This window comes from Diadema setosum, chromosome 17 (genome assembly GCF_964275005.1).
Source record: "Diadema setosum chromosome 17, eeDiaSeto1, whole genome shotgun sequence".
NCBI lineage: Eukaryota > Metazoa > Echinodermata > Echinoidea > Diadematoida > Diadematidae > Diadema > Diadema setosum.
This window is the reverse complement of record NC_092701.1, coordinates 19,890,072-19,906,474: the sequence shown is the minus strand read 5'-3', so window position 1 is coordinate 19,906,474 and position 16,403 is coordinate 19,890,072. Positions and strand designations below refer to the sequence as shown.

The window sequence follows — 16,403 nt, the reverse complement described above, 5'->3', positions numbered from 1 at the left end:
ACTCAGGCTGTCTCAACTTCTGCACCTGAAACCACAAATGCTCTTTCGACAGTTGGGATAAAAGACCAATCAACTACAGAAATGACTCCCACCCAAGCTGGTTCAACATCTGCTGCTGAAACCACTGTTATTGGCACGACACCTAGTACACAAAAAGGATCAACCATGACACCTAGTACACAAAAAGGATCAACCACGCAAGTGATGACCACCAAAGCTGCTTCTACTTCTGCTGTTGAGACTACTAATGTTGTAACAACAGCTGATATGAAGGAAGAATCAACAACCAAAGTGACTACAACCATGGCGGGTTTAACTTCTGCTGCTGAAACCACTGATATTGTCACAACAGATGAACTGAGGGCAGGAACAACTACAAAATTGACTACAACCCAAGCTGCTTCTACTTCTGCTGTTGAGACTACTAATGTTGTAACAACAGCTGATATGAAGGAAGAATCATCAACCAAAATGACTACAACAGTAGTGGGTTTAACTTCTGCTGCTGAAACCACTGATATTGTCACAACAGATGAACTAACGGCAGAAACAACTACAAAATTGACTACAACCCAAGCTGTTTCTTCTTCTGCTGTTGAGACTACTAATGCTGTAACAACAGTTGATATAAAGGAAGAATCAACCACGAAAATGACTACAACCGTAGCGGGTTTAACTTCTGCTGCTGAAACCACTGATATTGTCACAACAGATGAACTAAGGGCAAAAACAACTACAAAATTGACTACAACCCAAGCTGCATCTACTTCTGCTGTTGAGACTACTAATGCTGTAACAACAGTTGATATGAAGGAAGAATCAACCACGAAAATGACTACAACCGTAGCTGGCTTAACTTCTGCTGCTGAAACCACTGATACTATCACAACAGATGGACTAAGGACAGAAACAACTACAAAATTGACTACAACCCAAGCTGTTTCTACTTCTGCTGTTGAGACTACTAATGCTGTAACAACAGTAGATATGAAGGAAGAATCAACCACGAAAATGACTACAACTGTAGCTGGTTTAACTTCTGCTGCTGAAACCACTGATACTGTCACAACAGATGGACTAAGGACAGAAACAACTACAAAATTGACTACAACCCAAGCTGCTTCCACTCCTGCTGGTTCAACTTCTGTGGCTGAAACCACTGAAACCGTCACAACAGCTGGTATGAAGGAAGAAACGACAACAAAAATGACTACCACACAAGCCCTTTTAACGTCTACTGCAGATGCAGTGACAACAGACAGGGTTGCCTCAAGTATGGAGCCAGTGACTACAGAGAGTACAACATCACAAACTACATCAACTCCTGCATTCCTAGGTAAGCTTGACTAACAAATTTTTGTCATGATTTTTGTGATTGAGGATTTGCTTTCAGTATATTATGGATCTTGAATAGATAATTTGTAGTCATGATAGTGACTTGCTGTTTGATGACCCTTCAATTTTCTATGTATGGAATATGCAGTTGATGGAATGAATGATTCTTTGTCATGTCCATAAAATTTGCTTTTATTATTCCCCTCACCAAAAGAAATGAATGTATGATATTCCATTGTTTGGAGACATTGCATTAGTATTTAACCATCTTTTGTAATTACATGAATGGTATTCAAGTTTTGCTTGTTGCCTTTATGATATTGACATCTTACTCTCCTTGTCACCCAGGGGAAACTGCCCATGTCTATGGAGATCCGCACTTTCTGACCTTTGACAAAAGGTCGTATGACTTCCAAGGGAAGTGCCAGTACCTCTTCACCTCAGATTGTCTAGCAAGTACGCCGCGATTCCAAGTGGTCATTGACAATAGCGAATCACCAAATGCCCCACAGTATGCCCAGGTTGCAGGACTGCAGATATCCGTTGATGGTGTGGTGAGGAAAAAAAAAACAAACTTATCAATCACTTTTTGTGAAGCTATGCTTTCCATTCTTAAGACCTTTTACTGTTGAAGAAAGAAAATGTATGTGAATAGTGCAAGTGTCAATCACAATGATTTATTTGGGTATCAGCTTTCAAATGAGCACTGAAAACTGGTCAAGCCAGTAGGCCCTACTGCAGGTTGCAAAGCTACCCTGTCATTATAACTGTGCGGAGAAGAGGAAAAGAAAAATCAGCAAAGCTTCATACAATCCATCTTGAAATGAAAAAAAAAAAAAAAATCATGAGATGGATATTAAAACATTCCAGGAAATTTTCACCACCTTTTTCTCATTCAGAGAGCAGCATTCTAAAAACGTGTTTATGTCAATGATATGAGATGACTTTAATCATGCCTTTTAATATTTAAAGAATATTTCTTGTTATGCAACGAGTGCAGTATCATAGGACATCCATTTGTTTTTATTTTGCTCTATCTGATGGTGGATTTACTTTTATAAAATGTTTCAAAATGGCACTTACTCTGTTTTTGCAATCAAACTCTTCAAATCTAATCATTCCTGTATTCCATTTATTGCAAAAGGTCATATCTCTCCAAGGAGCTTCTGTGCTGATAGATGACATCAGCGTGGTTCTTCCAGCTCAACCGGTTGCTGGTGTCACCGTTAGAAGTGTTGGCGGCCTCATAGTAAGTCTGCTTTTGGACACATGTTCACCGAATTTCTAGAGCAACCTTTCTGGCGCGAGCTCATTTTTGTTGTTGTTGTTGTTGTTGTTGTTGTTGACGATTTGTACTTAACTGCCTAGCATTGTAGGGAAATCAATCTTGACTCATTTGCTCCTGTGTGAAATGATAATGTTAGATCTTGCCAGGATTGAGAATAGGCCACTGTATATCAGATGAAAATTGACATTACTTGACAATGAATATTTGGCAGGCTGGACAGGAAAAACTACTTATTTTGGTGTTTGCTTTCATTGTAGTTACAACTTCTTGAGAAGATTACCGGATATTATGTAATAGAAATGCAACCAGACCGAATGATTGATAAACTTTGCAATCTTATCTGTTGCCATGTCTAATTTGTTGCTCGAGATCTTTTGGTCCCCAGATACTAGAGAGATTGAAAAAGAAAAAAAAAAAAAAACCCTCTTATGAGTGTGGTGTTATTAATGTACTTAATTATCTTTACAGGCAATAGTAACAGACTTTGGCGTACAGCTGCAGTGGGGAGTTACATCGTCTCTGACTATGGTGTTAAATTCCACCTTCTCGGAGCTCATGTGTGGCTTGGCGGGAGACTATGATGGCGATCCGAATGATGATACGCGTTCATCGACGGGAGTTGTGGTGAGAATCGATGGATTAATGAGCACTTTATTCCAGTCTTGTGACTTGTAGAAAGCTTGTACTGTGTAATGAGTCGGTTTGTAAAGCATCTTGTAGATAACAATGAACACTAAGATCACTTGGGGTGGGGGGGGGGGGTGGCAGCCAGGGTCACTCACTCACTCACTCCATAAATTTCTGCATAATGTATGAGATGTTATGCACTGGACACTGAACCAGCTGAGTGATTATTTGAGTAGAGGCATGCGGTAAGATGCCAATGCTGGTATAGCAGTGAAATACGCCCCCAGAGTTGTGAGCCCACCCAGGGCCAACATTCCTAAAATTTTACGAATATGGGAATGGGTTTTCAGGAGAAGTTGCCCCCCATCAGATTGAGTTGGCTGGGAATGAGTGCCTTCTTTCATGCTGAGCCCCTCCCCCAAAATGTGAAGTGCTATTTACATTTGATATGAGATCAGTGGTTGCTGTGTTGATATATCCTCCATCTATCTTTACTGAACATCTCCGGTTTGTACTGCTTGCCTCGCAGTCATGGTTTAAATGTATAACAAATATATTTTTATATATACATGTAAATGCACATATTATATACTATATAGTACATACATCTATACTTATTAATATTTTGTTTTGCCCTCTGTGTGCAATGCAGGCCTCTGTCATGCAATTTACTACCAGCTATGTTGAGAATCCAGCCTCTTGTCCACCTTACATCATGCCGTCAGACACACCATGTGCTGCGCTTAACGCATCGGATGCTTCAGCAGCCACTGCAATGTGCGACATCCTCGTAAACAGTTCTGGTGAGTTGCCATCGTGGGCTCATTCCTCTGTTGCATGATGTACGGTACGTCGTGTCCCTGCTGGAATTGAGGGCAAATTTAGAAGCATCTTTTCATAACCTTTGTCATTTTTGAATGCCTGCCTCTCAGTGCACTGCTGTGTTTCTCAACTTTATATCATATTTGTCACCATTCATGCCGTGAAACAGATAAAAGGGGATGATTGTGCATTTAAAATGCTACATTTGTGGTTGAAATGTCATGTATCTGTTCAGAGATTTACAAGCATTTATTAACCTGTTGAGGACGGGCATATTTTGCTACTAACAATATGCAATTCCCATAGACACTTGCCCGAGTATTCTCGGGACTCGTCCTCAACGGGTTAAAAGTAACCAAACAAGAAAAAATGACTTGATCTCACTGGGAAGAGCCATATCTCTTGCTGCAATTATGCCAGGACCCTTTTCGGAGTGCGCACGGCACATTTCATGGCTGTCCACCTTCTACGAAAGTTGTCTCTACGACGCATGCGCCACCTCCCCCCAGACTGGGACTGTGTGTGATGTCATCACCACGGCAGCCAGAGAGTGCAGTATACGTGGATACGCCGTCGTGGGATGGCGCGCTGCAGAATTCTGCTGTAAGTAATTGCCGTATCAACTGTACTGGTCATGGCACGAGGGCCTAAGTATTTGTGATATTTGCAACCGAATGATGTATTTGTGAGTTTGCAAATACAATTTCTCAAACATACAAATTTGCAAGCACCTTTATTTGTGATTGAGTACCACAGCAACAGAAAGAGATGTAAGTATCATTTCTTTGTTATCCCAAAATAGAACTTCATGGCATTTTTATTTTACAGGCAATATACATACATTATTTGTATTTGGGGTGGTTAATTTCGCAAATATCATGTAGTTGACAATGATACAGCATTTGTGAAAATACAATCACTACAATATTCAATGGCTTGTGCAATATTGCGTATGTGGTCCTGATCCGCCGATAGATGTATACTGTGTACATTTGTTGACATAAATTAGAACTGTTTCTGCAAAAAACAGAAACATTTCTCCTTTCAATATAGACTGATCTGCCATGTAAAATGTATGTTCGGATACACTATGATCTTTCAGTCGTTGAATGCGGAGCCAATGCCACATACAGCTACACGGGGCCATCGTGCCCAGAGTCTTGCTACAGCGTGCGGGACCCCTCCCCGTTGCTGGAATGCCCCGATGTCTCCAGCGCAGAAGGTTGCTTCTGTGATCCCGGATACGTTCTCGAGGGAACCCAATGTGTCCCGAAAGAATCGTGTGGATGTGTCTATGATGGCTTCTATCACATGGTAAGAGTGATTTGCTTTTCCATTCTCCACATGTTGCAAGCAATGATAGATTAAAACTGATGGACTAAAACGGATCTAGGGCAATTGACCCCTGGGCAATTACCCCGGATCCTTCCCCTGACCCTAACCCTAATCCTAATCCTAATCCTAACCCTAACCTAAACTCTAACCCTAAACCTAACCCTAACCCTAAATTTGCTCTAACCTTATCACTCACCAGTATTTAGCAGGGGAAGGGGGGGGGGGATGGGTAGGGGGTAATTGTCTTCAGGGGGTAATTGCCCTGATACAAATAAAACATCTCGTTCACATTATATTCAATGAGCTCATTTTCTAGCAAGAATAGCTTCAGGACATATGTAACTGCCCAACTCAAAACCCACAAAAAGTAGGCCAAAATGAATTTCTGCATACATTTATATGTAATGTAGTTTAAAAGAGTAATCTCTAAATGTAACAATGACATATCACTTGTTGAATTTGGACCATCCCAAACCATTCAAAATGTGACTGAAATATGAGAGTTACAGCATGCGAGTTCAAGAAAATGGAGAAAAGAAGATTTAAAGATTATGGTCACTCAGGCGTGCTGTGTAGAAAGTATCAGTGAAACCCCAATAGAAGCAGCACTTGTCAAATAACAGAAGTTGAATTAGTCCGGAAAAACTTGTATTTTATCAAATCGGTTTTGTCAAGTTTGACATTAGGTAAGAGGAAAGACTCCCAGTTAAGACAAACCCTAAATTTTAGGTTGGTCAACCAAAATGACATATTTTGGTCCATCCATTTGGTGCAACACTTTCATGCAATTTGCCATCAGGGGCAGCAGTTGTGTAGCACACTCACAACTCAGTGGTATAGAAAATAATCACATCTAGTAGGCATATACATCAATCAATCATAGTTTATTTCCAATCAACGAAAATCAAAAACATAGTACAATGTATACATGTCATTAAATGATATTGTTCAAACGCTTGCAAAAGATTCATGTAATTATATACGAGACAAATTATAGAACAACATATATGTACAATAATAAAGAGGAACACTGTATAAATAAATTCAATTATGGAAAATAGTGATCCACTAAAAAGCAAAGCTTGTCGGACGTGGATCGCTAGATAAATAATGAGTAAATGATATACTATTCTATAACAATATACATGTAGTTATTTTGAGATACACAGGTCGGGAAAAAAATATAGAATACCAATGCTATAGTGCCCGGACACTGTTCACTGAACCACGTGTACCGGGAAAATATGACAAGGACAATACATTCGTACACACATTCAATTACCCACACGCATATACACTGTAGGACGCGTTTATTTACAATGGACATGTACATGTACATTATCTGGACATATCAATGTGTCTGCTACAAAGTCAGCTGCAACATTTACATATTGTGTGGGCAATGCTACAAGAGGAAGTGGGCAACCTCAATATGAGGCTTTCTTTGCTAATCTCAGATGGTAATGTACTGAATTTTGTACATGTATGTCAAATGCAACTTGGCTCTAGTTTATTTACAATGATATGACATACATTTGTAAGTGATCAAGATTATGTTAAATACCTCACCTGTTTGTGGACAGTTGATTTCTAGGAGATTTGTACTGTTACTGGGAAAAGAGCTAGCAAGGTTTGCTGCAGATAGGCAAGCAGTAAGAGCTATGATATTGCGAATTTAGTCTGATTACAAAAAGAGCCAAAAGATTATTTACGTAATAAGAGAAATCCCATCATTTGTACAGAGTGGCGAGACCTGGCTGACTTCTGACTGTGGTCAGCAGTGCACCTGTATCTCTGGCGGGGGGGTCAGTTGTGCTGCCCTCTCCTGCAGCGAGTTCTCGGTCTGTGAGATCAGGGACAACGCTTACGGTTGCTTCTGTCGTGAAGGCTATGAAGGAGATGGCATCACGTGCCTGAGTGAGTTGAACGATTCCTTTTTGGCAATTCAGTGACTGTTATGTTTTTTAGGTGTGTGGTCACTTTTTTTGCAAGCTGTTTCTTCCTGAGAAAAAGAATATGCAGCATCTTTAATATTCTGTGTCATCATGCTTGGATCTACAATATTCTTGATTAAATCGTCTGGACTCATACTGAACTGTGAAATGCGACATGACGCAGCTAGATTTCATACGTACCCATCTACATGTACACACGTACTTCGCTGTGATTGATGATAATTGTGCCCAGAAGCAGTCATCTTTCTTGTTCATCTGATGAATGTGAACACACTAGGACCATGCCTCTTTAAACACTTGCCAGGCTTCTTCTAGATGGCAGAGGCCATATTAAACTTTGATTCTGAGACAAACACTAAATACTGCACAAATTACTCCATCATATCTCATACAGGTACTGTGGCAGTTAATGCTGCTTCAAAAATGGCTGTCTCTCTGCAAGCAGTGCCTCCGCTATCATTTCGTTGTTAGTTTTCGGAATAAATATCATCAGTAGACTGAAATGGCCTCATCTTTAATGATGTTTTCGGGCTCCATCTAACCTTTCATCGATATATCAGATACATGTACTATGCAGTCAATTTAGAGATGAAAATCTAATGATGATAAGACCATAATTGCTGTATCATAATTCCCCCAGAAACTTAACGAGTTTAACGTAGTGCTGTCACCATTTTTCATGTGCAGAGCAATGCCAGGAGAACTTTTTCCGCTGCCCCGAAGGGACCTGTATCCCAGACTTCTACGTCTGCGACGCATATCCGGGCGACTGCCTCAATGACTACGACGACTCCGAGGAGCTCTGCTGTGGTATGCCTTTCTTTTGTGACGAAACAAAATGAAACATAATGAAATGAAATGAAACAAAAAATGAAATTCATATCCCACATTGAGGACATTGAAAACATACATTGTACAACATATCACAACAATTTTTCATAATTACATATACATGTAATTACAAATGTTGAGGAGACTGCTAAGAAGCAGTGCTTGTAAAATGAAAACCCCAATGGAATTATAAACAAATATATTTAACAATATCGGAAGAAAAAGCAAAGTGCTAACGAAAACACTATATGCATATGTACCAGGGCTTGATTATCAGCCCTTTGTAGTACTGTAGCCTATATGCCGAATATTTCGTGAGGTTTTTATTTTCAAGAATTTCGCGAGTAAGGTGCTGTTCGCGAAATTAAAGATATGCGAAAATATGGACTCTGATCCTGATGTGGATGTGACTTATGCGTGTACAATTCTCTGTTCAGTGCAAGACTCCACGATCACGTATTCAACCACCCGCGAACTCATCAGGAATTCCAATTTGCGAAAGTTCAGACTGGCGAAATATATGGCATTATACAGTATACGATTATTGCATAGTATAGGATTATTTACAGGGTAATACATATGATATACTATTAAAATTTTGAGTGAAACAAGAATAATTATGATGTGAGTATATGTTTTTGAAAATACTACAAGAAAACATCGGTTGAAATACATAGAACTTTAACTACCCCGTAAACCAATTATTTATACCTCTCAAGAAACATTTGTTTAAAGCATATATTTCAAGCTATGAACGTTTTGTGCTTGTTGTAATGAATATGTGGGAGTTGAAGAGCATTTATATTTTTCCAGGCACTCACAAGGCATGGCTGATGCCGAAAACCATTTTGCATGCAGACTTTGCATGAATTTTCTCAATCGACATAATAATTCAGTGTTAATCCTTGCTGGCTACTCCACATTCCCATCCACATAAATGCTTTGCAAATGAATACTCATGTTGAGTCTGACACCCTTGAAGATGAGATTCCATCCCCACCTCTCATTCGGCTGCAGATATTCGTAACGTGTCGGCCTTCTGCCCCAAGCCCGATTTCTTCCGCTGCCCCGATGGTTTCTACATCCCCAACTCGTACCTCTGCGATGGCTACCCGTATGATTGCCTGGACAACTTTGACGAATCCTCCGAACTCTGTGCAGGTGCAGTTTGAAATCACTTGTTTGTTTGTTTTTGTTGTCTTTTCTAGGGGTGTTTTGGGGAGTTGTTTTGTTCTTATATTGCTATTTTTACTTGCCCATGACATTTCATTGTGAATAGCTGCACAATCCAGTGTTTCTGTCATAGATGCCTATACCAACTTTAATATGAAAACGACCTGTCAAATATTTGCCCACATTTGCTCAACTGTTCAGGCTTTGCTGTATTCTTCTGCCATTTGTTTTCAATATGTTTGTTTTGTTTTCCTCTTTTTGTTATGTTTTGTTTTTGTTAGTGATAATCATCACTTGCCCATGACATTTCCTTGTAAATAGTAATACACAATCTAGTGTTGCTGTCGTATGCCTGTCAAATATTTGTCCACATTGGCCCTACTGTTCAGGCTTTGCCTCTGTCCTGCTGCCTTTTTAATCCCCCAACAGCCTTCTTCCAGGAAAGCCCTCGCCAACACATTATTTTAAATATCTAAAGACATTCAGACTGTAGAGGCCGAAGAATTCATTCTGGGTTGTAATGTCAGCTAACTAGCATGCAAAGTACAATATTACCAATATGTCATTTGGAAATGAAGAATGTACAAAACGTGTAGTATCAAACCACCTGACTGTGATATGGTACAAATTATCATTTGCTTGTCTTCTCTTTGACCAGATGCCTGCATCAGCCCAGACATTTCCCCTCCGCTGATCATTACCCCTTACCAGACTTTCTATCGCAGTGGGTCATCGGTCACTTTCCTCTGCGACCAAGGTTATCAGTTGATAGGTTCAGAGAATAGTACATGTGTGAACAGCTCCTTCTCTCCACCTCCCCCAGAGTGCTTTGGTAAGTGTCCTATACAAATTATTTTGCCCCTTGCCTTGCTTCTCTGACTTTTCTCTTTTAGGCCCGAATTCACGAAGGTGGTACAAATGAAACCATGGTTTAAACTATGGACAAAAACCATGGATCGCCAAGTGTCGCACGGAATATTTCGTAACGAAGTTGGTCATTTCGTTGACAAAATGACCGTTTCGTTAAGGAAATTATCATTTCATGGACGAAATGTTCATTTATTGACAAAATTTTGTCTTACATTACAAAATAATGATTTCATCGACAAAATGACTGATTTCGTAACGAAATATTCCATGCGACACTTGGCGCTCCATGGTTTTAGTCCATGGTTTAAACCATGGTTTCATTTGTACAACATTCGTGAATTCGGGCCTTAGAGTTTATAAAGTCATGATATGTGAGACATTTAAAAGGTATTCAGCCACAAACATTTTACAACATGACTAGATGTTGTGAAGTTATCATGATCAAATGATATGTGTGAATGAAGAAAAGCATGGAAACAATTAAAAATTACTAATTAAATGGTACTAAAAACTGGTACCAGTGTCTTTTTCTGCACTCCTGCAAACTTTCTCTGCAGGAAGAAGTTTGCATAGCATCAGAAAAGAACTCTGTTACCAGTTTTTAAACAAAATGTTAATATTAGTTTGCACTTTCTATTATTTTATTGATGGGGGGGGGGGGGTCATTCCCATGTTCCCACTGAAGTTTACTTTCGTACTTCTCTTGCCATATGCTAATTACGTAGGTTTCATCATGATATAACTTTCTTGAGGGTTAAGAAGACCGCTCTTGTCCATGGTGAATATCACACAATTGAAACTGGGTGATATGTATACCTGCTTGTCTTGCACAAAATGAATTGCGAGTAGGATACCTTTTTGATAGCATTCAAATAGGAAGAAACTTCAATCTCATGTCATTGCACAACATTACAAATGTATTGTGGGCTTCAGTCTCCTTTGCTTTCTGTATAGAGGCTCTGAACACCTTTTTTCTTTTCCCTCCCACTTTTTTAGCACGTATGCAATAATAAGCTCAGTCTTTGGTGTTCAATGAAGTACCGAGGCCAGTATACAAAACATGTATCTATATTTGCCTACTTTGTACAGTGTAAGTCTCACTGGGGTAAAAACAAAAAGAATATTAATGTGCAATGTCATGATACCTCTTACACACGGCATATTTTCAAATTTTGACATCATTTCTCTCCTCAAAGCAACATGCGCTCTCCCTGCGGCACCAAACAATGGCGGCCTAAACAGAACTGTCAGCAGTCCAGTGTTTAGCCACAACGAAATCATCGGCTTCTTCTGCAATGCGGGCTACCAGATGAACCCTGAGGGCGCCGTCCTCAGATGCGACGATGGTACTACCATTGGCACAGTACCAACTTGTACAGGTAATCATGACCAGCTAGTGCTAAAAACTGAAAACTTAAAAAAAAAAAAAAAAAATATATATATATATATATATATATATATATATATATATGTATATATATATATAAATTCACAGATGTGTGCACAGTTTCTAATATTCCACGAACATGGCTTAATCGCTGTCTTCCATTTTTATTTCCCCCGTCTCAGACATCGACGAATGCGCGAGTTCACCGTGTCAGAACAATGGAACGTGCTTCAACGAGGTCAATCAATTCCGGTGCCAGTGCGTGTCGGGCTGGACGGGCACGATGTGTGAGCAAGGTAAATTTAGACACAGTTCTATCAGAATTTCTTCACCATTATACCAACCAATAGATGATATAATGGTAAAAATGGCTTTGATGTTGCATGGGTAGTATTTGTCACATGGTTTCTTGGCATGTCTCATTAATTTTAAGAACAGTAGGTGCTCGATCCATAATCAAAATCTGACTTGTCTCTTTTTTATGTCAGAGCTGAAAATGCCTGACTTGTAGTCAACCTTTTTTTGTGCATTTGTCTTGATCATAATTATGATCCATACATTCAAACAAAGTCACTTTTTTTTTTTTGGAAGATGTTTTTAATTGATATAGGTCAAAGTTCAGGAACTCTTTCCTCCACCTACATTTGTTTTGTTTTGGGGTTTTTTTTCACCAGGTATGCCAAGTGAGAATGTAATATGAAATTGTTATGTTTATGTGATACAAACCACACATGAAAGATTGAATTACAAGTGAAAGACAATCACACCCTGTACCTATGCATAGTTTTCATAAGGAGAAGTTGGCCTGTGGGTGTATGAGAGTAGAGTTGCACATGTGTTGAAATATGTACAACAGCTAGGGCCCTATACAAGTGACTGATAATAATAATAATAATTAGCATTTTTACTGCACTTGATACATAGTTTCTAAGCGCCTTACATATATCATAATTGTATCATCATAACTGATGAAAACAAATTACATCTCCTCTTCTTTTTAGACATCAATGAGTGCCTGAACGACACCCTGAACGACTGCAGCCCCAATGCTCTTTGCACCAACCTCAATGGCAGCTTTGCATGTGGATGTAACGATGGCTTCACCGGCAACGGCATAACCTGCATAGGTAAATTTACTTATAAACGATGTCTCTTTCATTACTCCCAGACCACGTGCTTGTGATCTGCAATGAGCAGTCACTGTGTGACTGTGTGGCACTCATATAATTTCTACATTTCCTGTACCACCATTGTATGACTTATCCTGAGGTCAAGTTTAGTGATTTAAATGGGAAGAATCCGTCCAAGTCCCATCAAGGTTTTATTTTGTTATTTTTTTTGTTTTTGTTTTTTCAAGTAAGTGGGGGGGGGGGGGGTGGGGCTTGACCTATCTGTTGAAGAATTGCCCAGCATGTCACCTTTCAATTGTGGCCATCTGGTAGAAGTAACATGATGGCCACATGTTTAAATAAGTGTTTGGTCTAGAAAATGAGGCAAAGTAGAAATGAGAGAAAAAAGCTCTACAGTGGTTTAAAGTAATAGATATGTCTTGGGTCGAATTGTGCTTCAAGCTCCAGGCAGCTTTAAACTCCAGGCTGCAAGAGCATGAGCAAAATTTTCAAATATAGAGTGACTGGAGCTAGCAAATGTCATTGAAAATGTAGAGGGTGGTTTTGTATCACCTGTACACATGCTGTACTCAAATCTTCAGGAAATATGACCTGTCGACTTTGATGAGCTTTTCACTCCAATTCTTCTTCTTTTTTTATCCCAGTTTTTTTGCATTTCTTGCTTTTGTCAATTCAAAACTGAAATACGTATGTCAATAATTGCAATGAAGGAGGAAAATGACTCTTCTAAAGAAAAGGTAGTGAAGTTGTAGCGTATATTCTTCCCTTGCAAACAGAAAGAATTGATCTACATGTAGATATGTCATGTCCAGTTTTTCCTGTAGCTATTAACTTTTCCAGTACTTCACTGTAAACTTAACTCTCGCCGTGATTTAGACTGTGAATAATGTTTACAAGGCTGTGGGCTTTTCTTTACCAATCAACACTGAAGGCACACAAAGGGTTAAACTTATGTCATCAGGTAGGAGGTCTAGAACCAAAGCCTGACTTCAGTCTTTGCCTCTGTCTCTGTGCCAGAAATCATCCTGTTCCCGTACTCAGAGTCCAATGGGGACAGCGAGTTGTCTGCCACATCGGAGACGGCAGCGCCCGATGGTTCCAGGAACCCTTCGCAGGAGGAGATCTCCCCGACGATCCGTCCCCCGACGGGATTCCCCTTCGGCGACACCTTTTACTACAGTCTTTACGTGAGTACCAGGCAGTCTGGATGGGATTCCGCATCCCATGTTCCATTGGCAAAGGGTGTTAAACAGAATGATTGAAACTAAAGAAGCACTCAGAGAGCACTTGCAGACCTCCACGAAGCAGCATATTGAACCCATATACACATATGCCAACAATGGCCCTATTCCCCAATGAAAACAGAGAACCCTTTTTAGTAACCCTACCTTTAATAGCTTCTTGCTGCACCTTGAGCTTGCACTAAGTGCGTGTATGCACACCTCAAATATATTGGACATGCAGCCTGAATTCCCTCGTTCGTTTGCCCTATTTCCCAATAGTAGAGAATCCTGCAAGAATCCTTTGAAAATTCCAACAAAACTTCTCGATCCATAGTCTTCAAATCCTCTTCTCCCTTTCCTATGAAACTGCACCTCCCAACTCTCTCCTATTTCAATCACTTTAATTTTTGAATTGGTTAGGATGATCCAATTTTTATCAGCTTACTTTTATATCATTTAAAAGCTTAGAGCTTACTTAATTTAAACTATGTAGAATAGTAGAAACTCATTTTGTCCTCCTTTTTGTGGGTTTTGAGCTGGGCGGTCACGTTTGATTTGAATAGGATAGAGCTGTCCTGATGAAGAGCTTGTGGCTGAGTAGATGAGGCCATGGATTTTCCAGATACATTTGATTATGCAAAATTTTGTTCTCTTCCCCACAGTTCATGGACAATGGCCTCATTGTCTTCATCAATGAGAATGACGAGAAGTACGGGTTCCCCAACCCGTATCCCAACGGGTTTTCCAACAGCACCACCGTCCCTCTCATTGCCCCGTTCTGGGCTGACGTTGACATCAGCCAGAACAGGGGAGAGGTTTACTATCAGGTAACTAGAAAATAAGCACTCGGAGATTGAGTGCAAACCTCTGCCAAGCAGCAGCTCATTTCCACCCATATACACATTTATGCTGAATGTCGCCCCATTTCCCGATGACGACAGAACCCTTTTAATGTCTCTACCTTCTGTGGTCCAATTACACACTCGTTGCACATAATATACAATGCACTCCCATTATGACAAAAACGCTCATAACGAATCTGGTTACAACGAAATTAAAATGCAGGTCACAAAATTATTGTCTCTTTGTTTTATATTGTTTATTCGTTCGGTTATAGTGAAATTTCAATATAACCAAAGAAAACTGCCGGTCCTGAGGACTTCGTTATAACGGGAGTCTACTGTACACCTCCATATTTGCCAGTGGTAAAGAATCCTTTAAGAATAAATAGTAAAATTCCTTGATCCAGACGTTGGTCCAGATCACTACCAAAATTTAATCACCTTTTCCATGTGTTATTTTCAACTCTTTCTGTATTAAGTTTCATCCAAATTCAAAACCTTTTGGATTAGGCAGAGATATAACATCCTTAGTGGAGGAAAATAATCACATGAAGAAAAAGAGTGCCTTGTTCCTGTCCAGTTTATGTAATTTCTTTCTTGAAATCAAATTTGTTTTTATGAGCTTTTTTGATATAATTATGCATCCATTATATAAATTTACAGGAACAGTAAGATGAATTGTCATAATGAATTCACAATACAGTACTGTATGCGCCGAATATTTCGTGAGGTTTTTATTTTCGCAAATTTCGCGAGTCAGGTGCTATTCACGAAATTAAAGACACATGAAAATATTGACTTTGATCCCATATGTGAATGTGACGTACGCGAGTACACTTCTCTGTTCAGTACAGGACTCCACGATCGCGAATTTAACCACTCGCAAAATTGTCGGGAATTCCCGATTCGCGAAAATTTAGACTCGCGAAATATATGGCGTATACAGTTTTTCACAAATTTGACATGTCACAAAAATGACATTGTGGTGATCTTGTACTTTTGGTGGTGTTTCAGTGCTGATTTATGACAACCTTTCCATTCAAATTGTAATGTGTGTAAAGAAATTAATTGCAGTACATATCCTAGGGATGCATGGTCATTTTCCTCTGCTTACTTAGGCCTGAGTTGGCATTATTGATAAAGGTATGTTTGATGCTACTACAAAACTTACTCAAAACACTTGGGGTCTGCTCCGACTGGCTGCCATGCAGTCAATAATCCTATGTGTGATTATGAGAGTTTTGTTGTTTGTTTGTTTGTTTGTTTGTTTGTTTGTTAAACAAACAATAACAGGTGTATGAGTTTTTGGAAAGCAACACAGCCAATGAAACGGCCGTTCTCGTAGATGCTAATGAGAGGATCCAAGCCTTTGACTCTGACTTCTCCAACTTCAACGCCACCTGGATGCTGGTGATCACGTGGAGCAACCTGCCGTCGTTCATCTCTAGCAACGTGAGTTCACTTGGAAGAAGGTTTAATGCGTTATCGCTGCAAACTCAAGGAAACAGATGATTTTACCTTGTGTTTAATAGAGAAATGTGTATGATGGAACAAACTGCATAGCTATAAAGTCCCTGGATGATCT

At 39.6% G+C, this 16,403-nt stretch overlaps 1 protein-coding gene across 1 annotated transcript in view; it reads left to right on the top strand.

Annotated features, from left to right (window-relative positions):
* Window positions 1–1,099: 1,099 nt before the first annotated feature.
* The window catches only part of LOC140241233 (uncharacterized), a 55,551-nt gene continuing 40,247 nt past the window's right edge, over window positions 1,100–16,403 (top strand). The window contains 17 exon segments of the mRNA XM_072320987.1: window positions 1,100–1,336; window positions 1,684–1,889; window positions 2,480–2,584; window positions 3,092–3,247; window positions 3,903–4,053; window positions 4,493–4,675; window positions 5,175–5,386; window positions 7,150–7,324; window positions 8,050–8,172; window positions 9,211–9,354; window positions 10,025–10,198; window positions 11,433–11,615; window positions 11,806–11,919; window positions 12,625–12,750; window positions 13,771–13,940; window positions 14,639–14,803; window positions 16,112–16,270. Coding sequence (XP_072177088.1) covers window positions 1,183–1,336; window positions 1,684–1,889; window positions 2,480–2,584; window positions 3,092–3,247; window positions 3,903–4,053; window positions 4,493–4,675; window positions 5,175–5,386; window positions 7,150–7,324; window positions 8,050–8,172; window positions 9,211–9,354; window positions 10,025–10,198; window positions 11,433–11,615; window positions 11,806–11,919; window positions 12,625–12,750; window positions 13,771–13,940; window positions 14,639–14,803; window positions 16,112–16,270 — 2,700 coding nt within the window. The 5' untranslated portion in view covers window positions 1,100–1,182.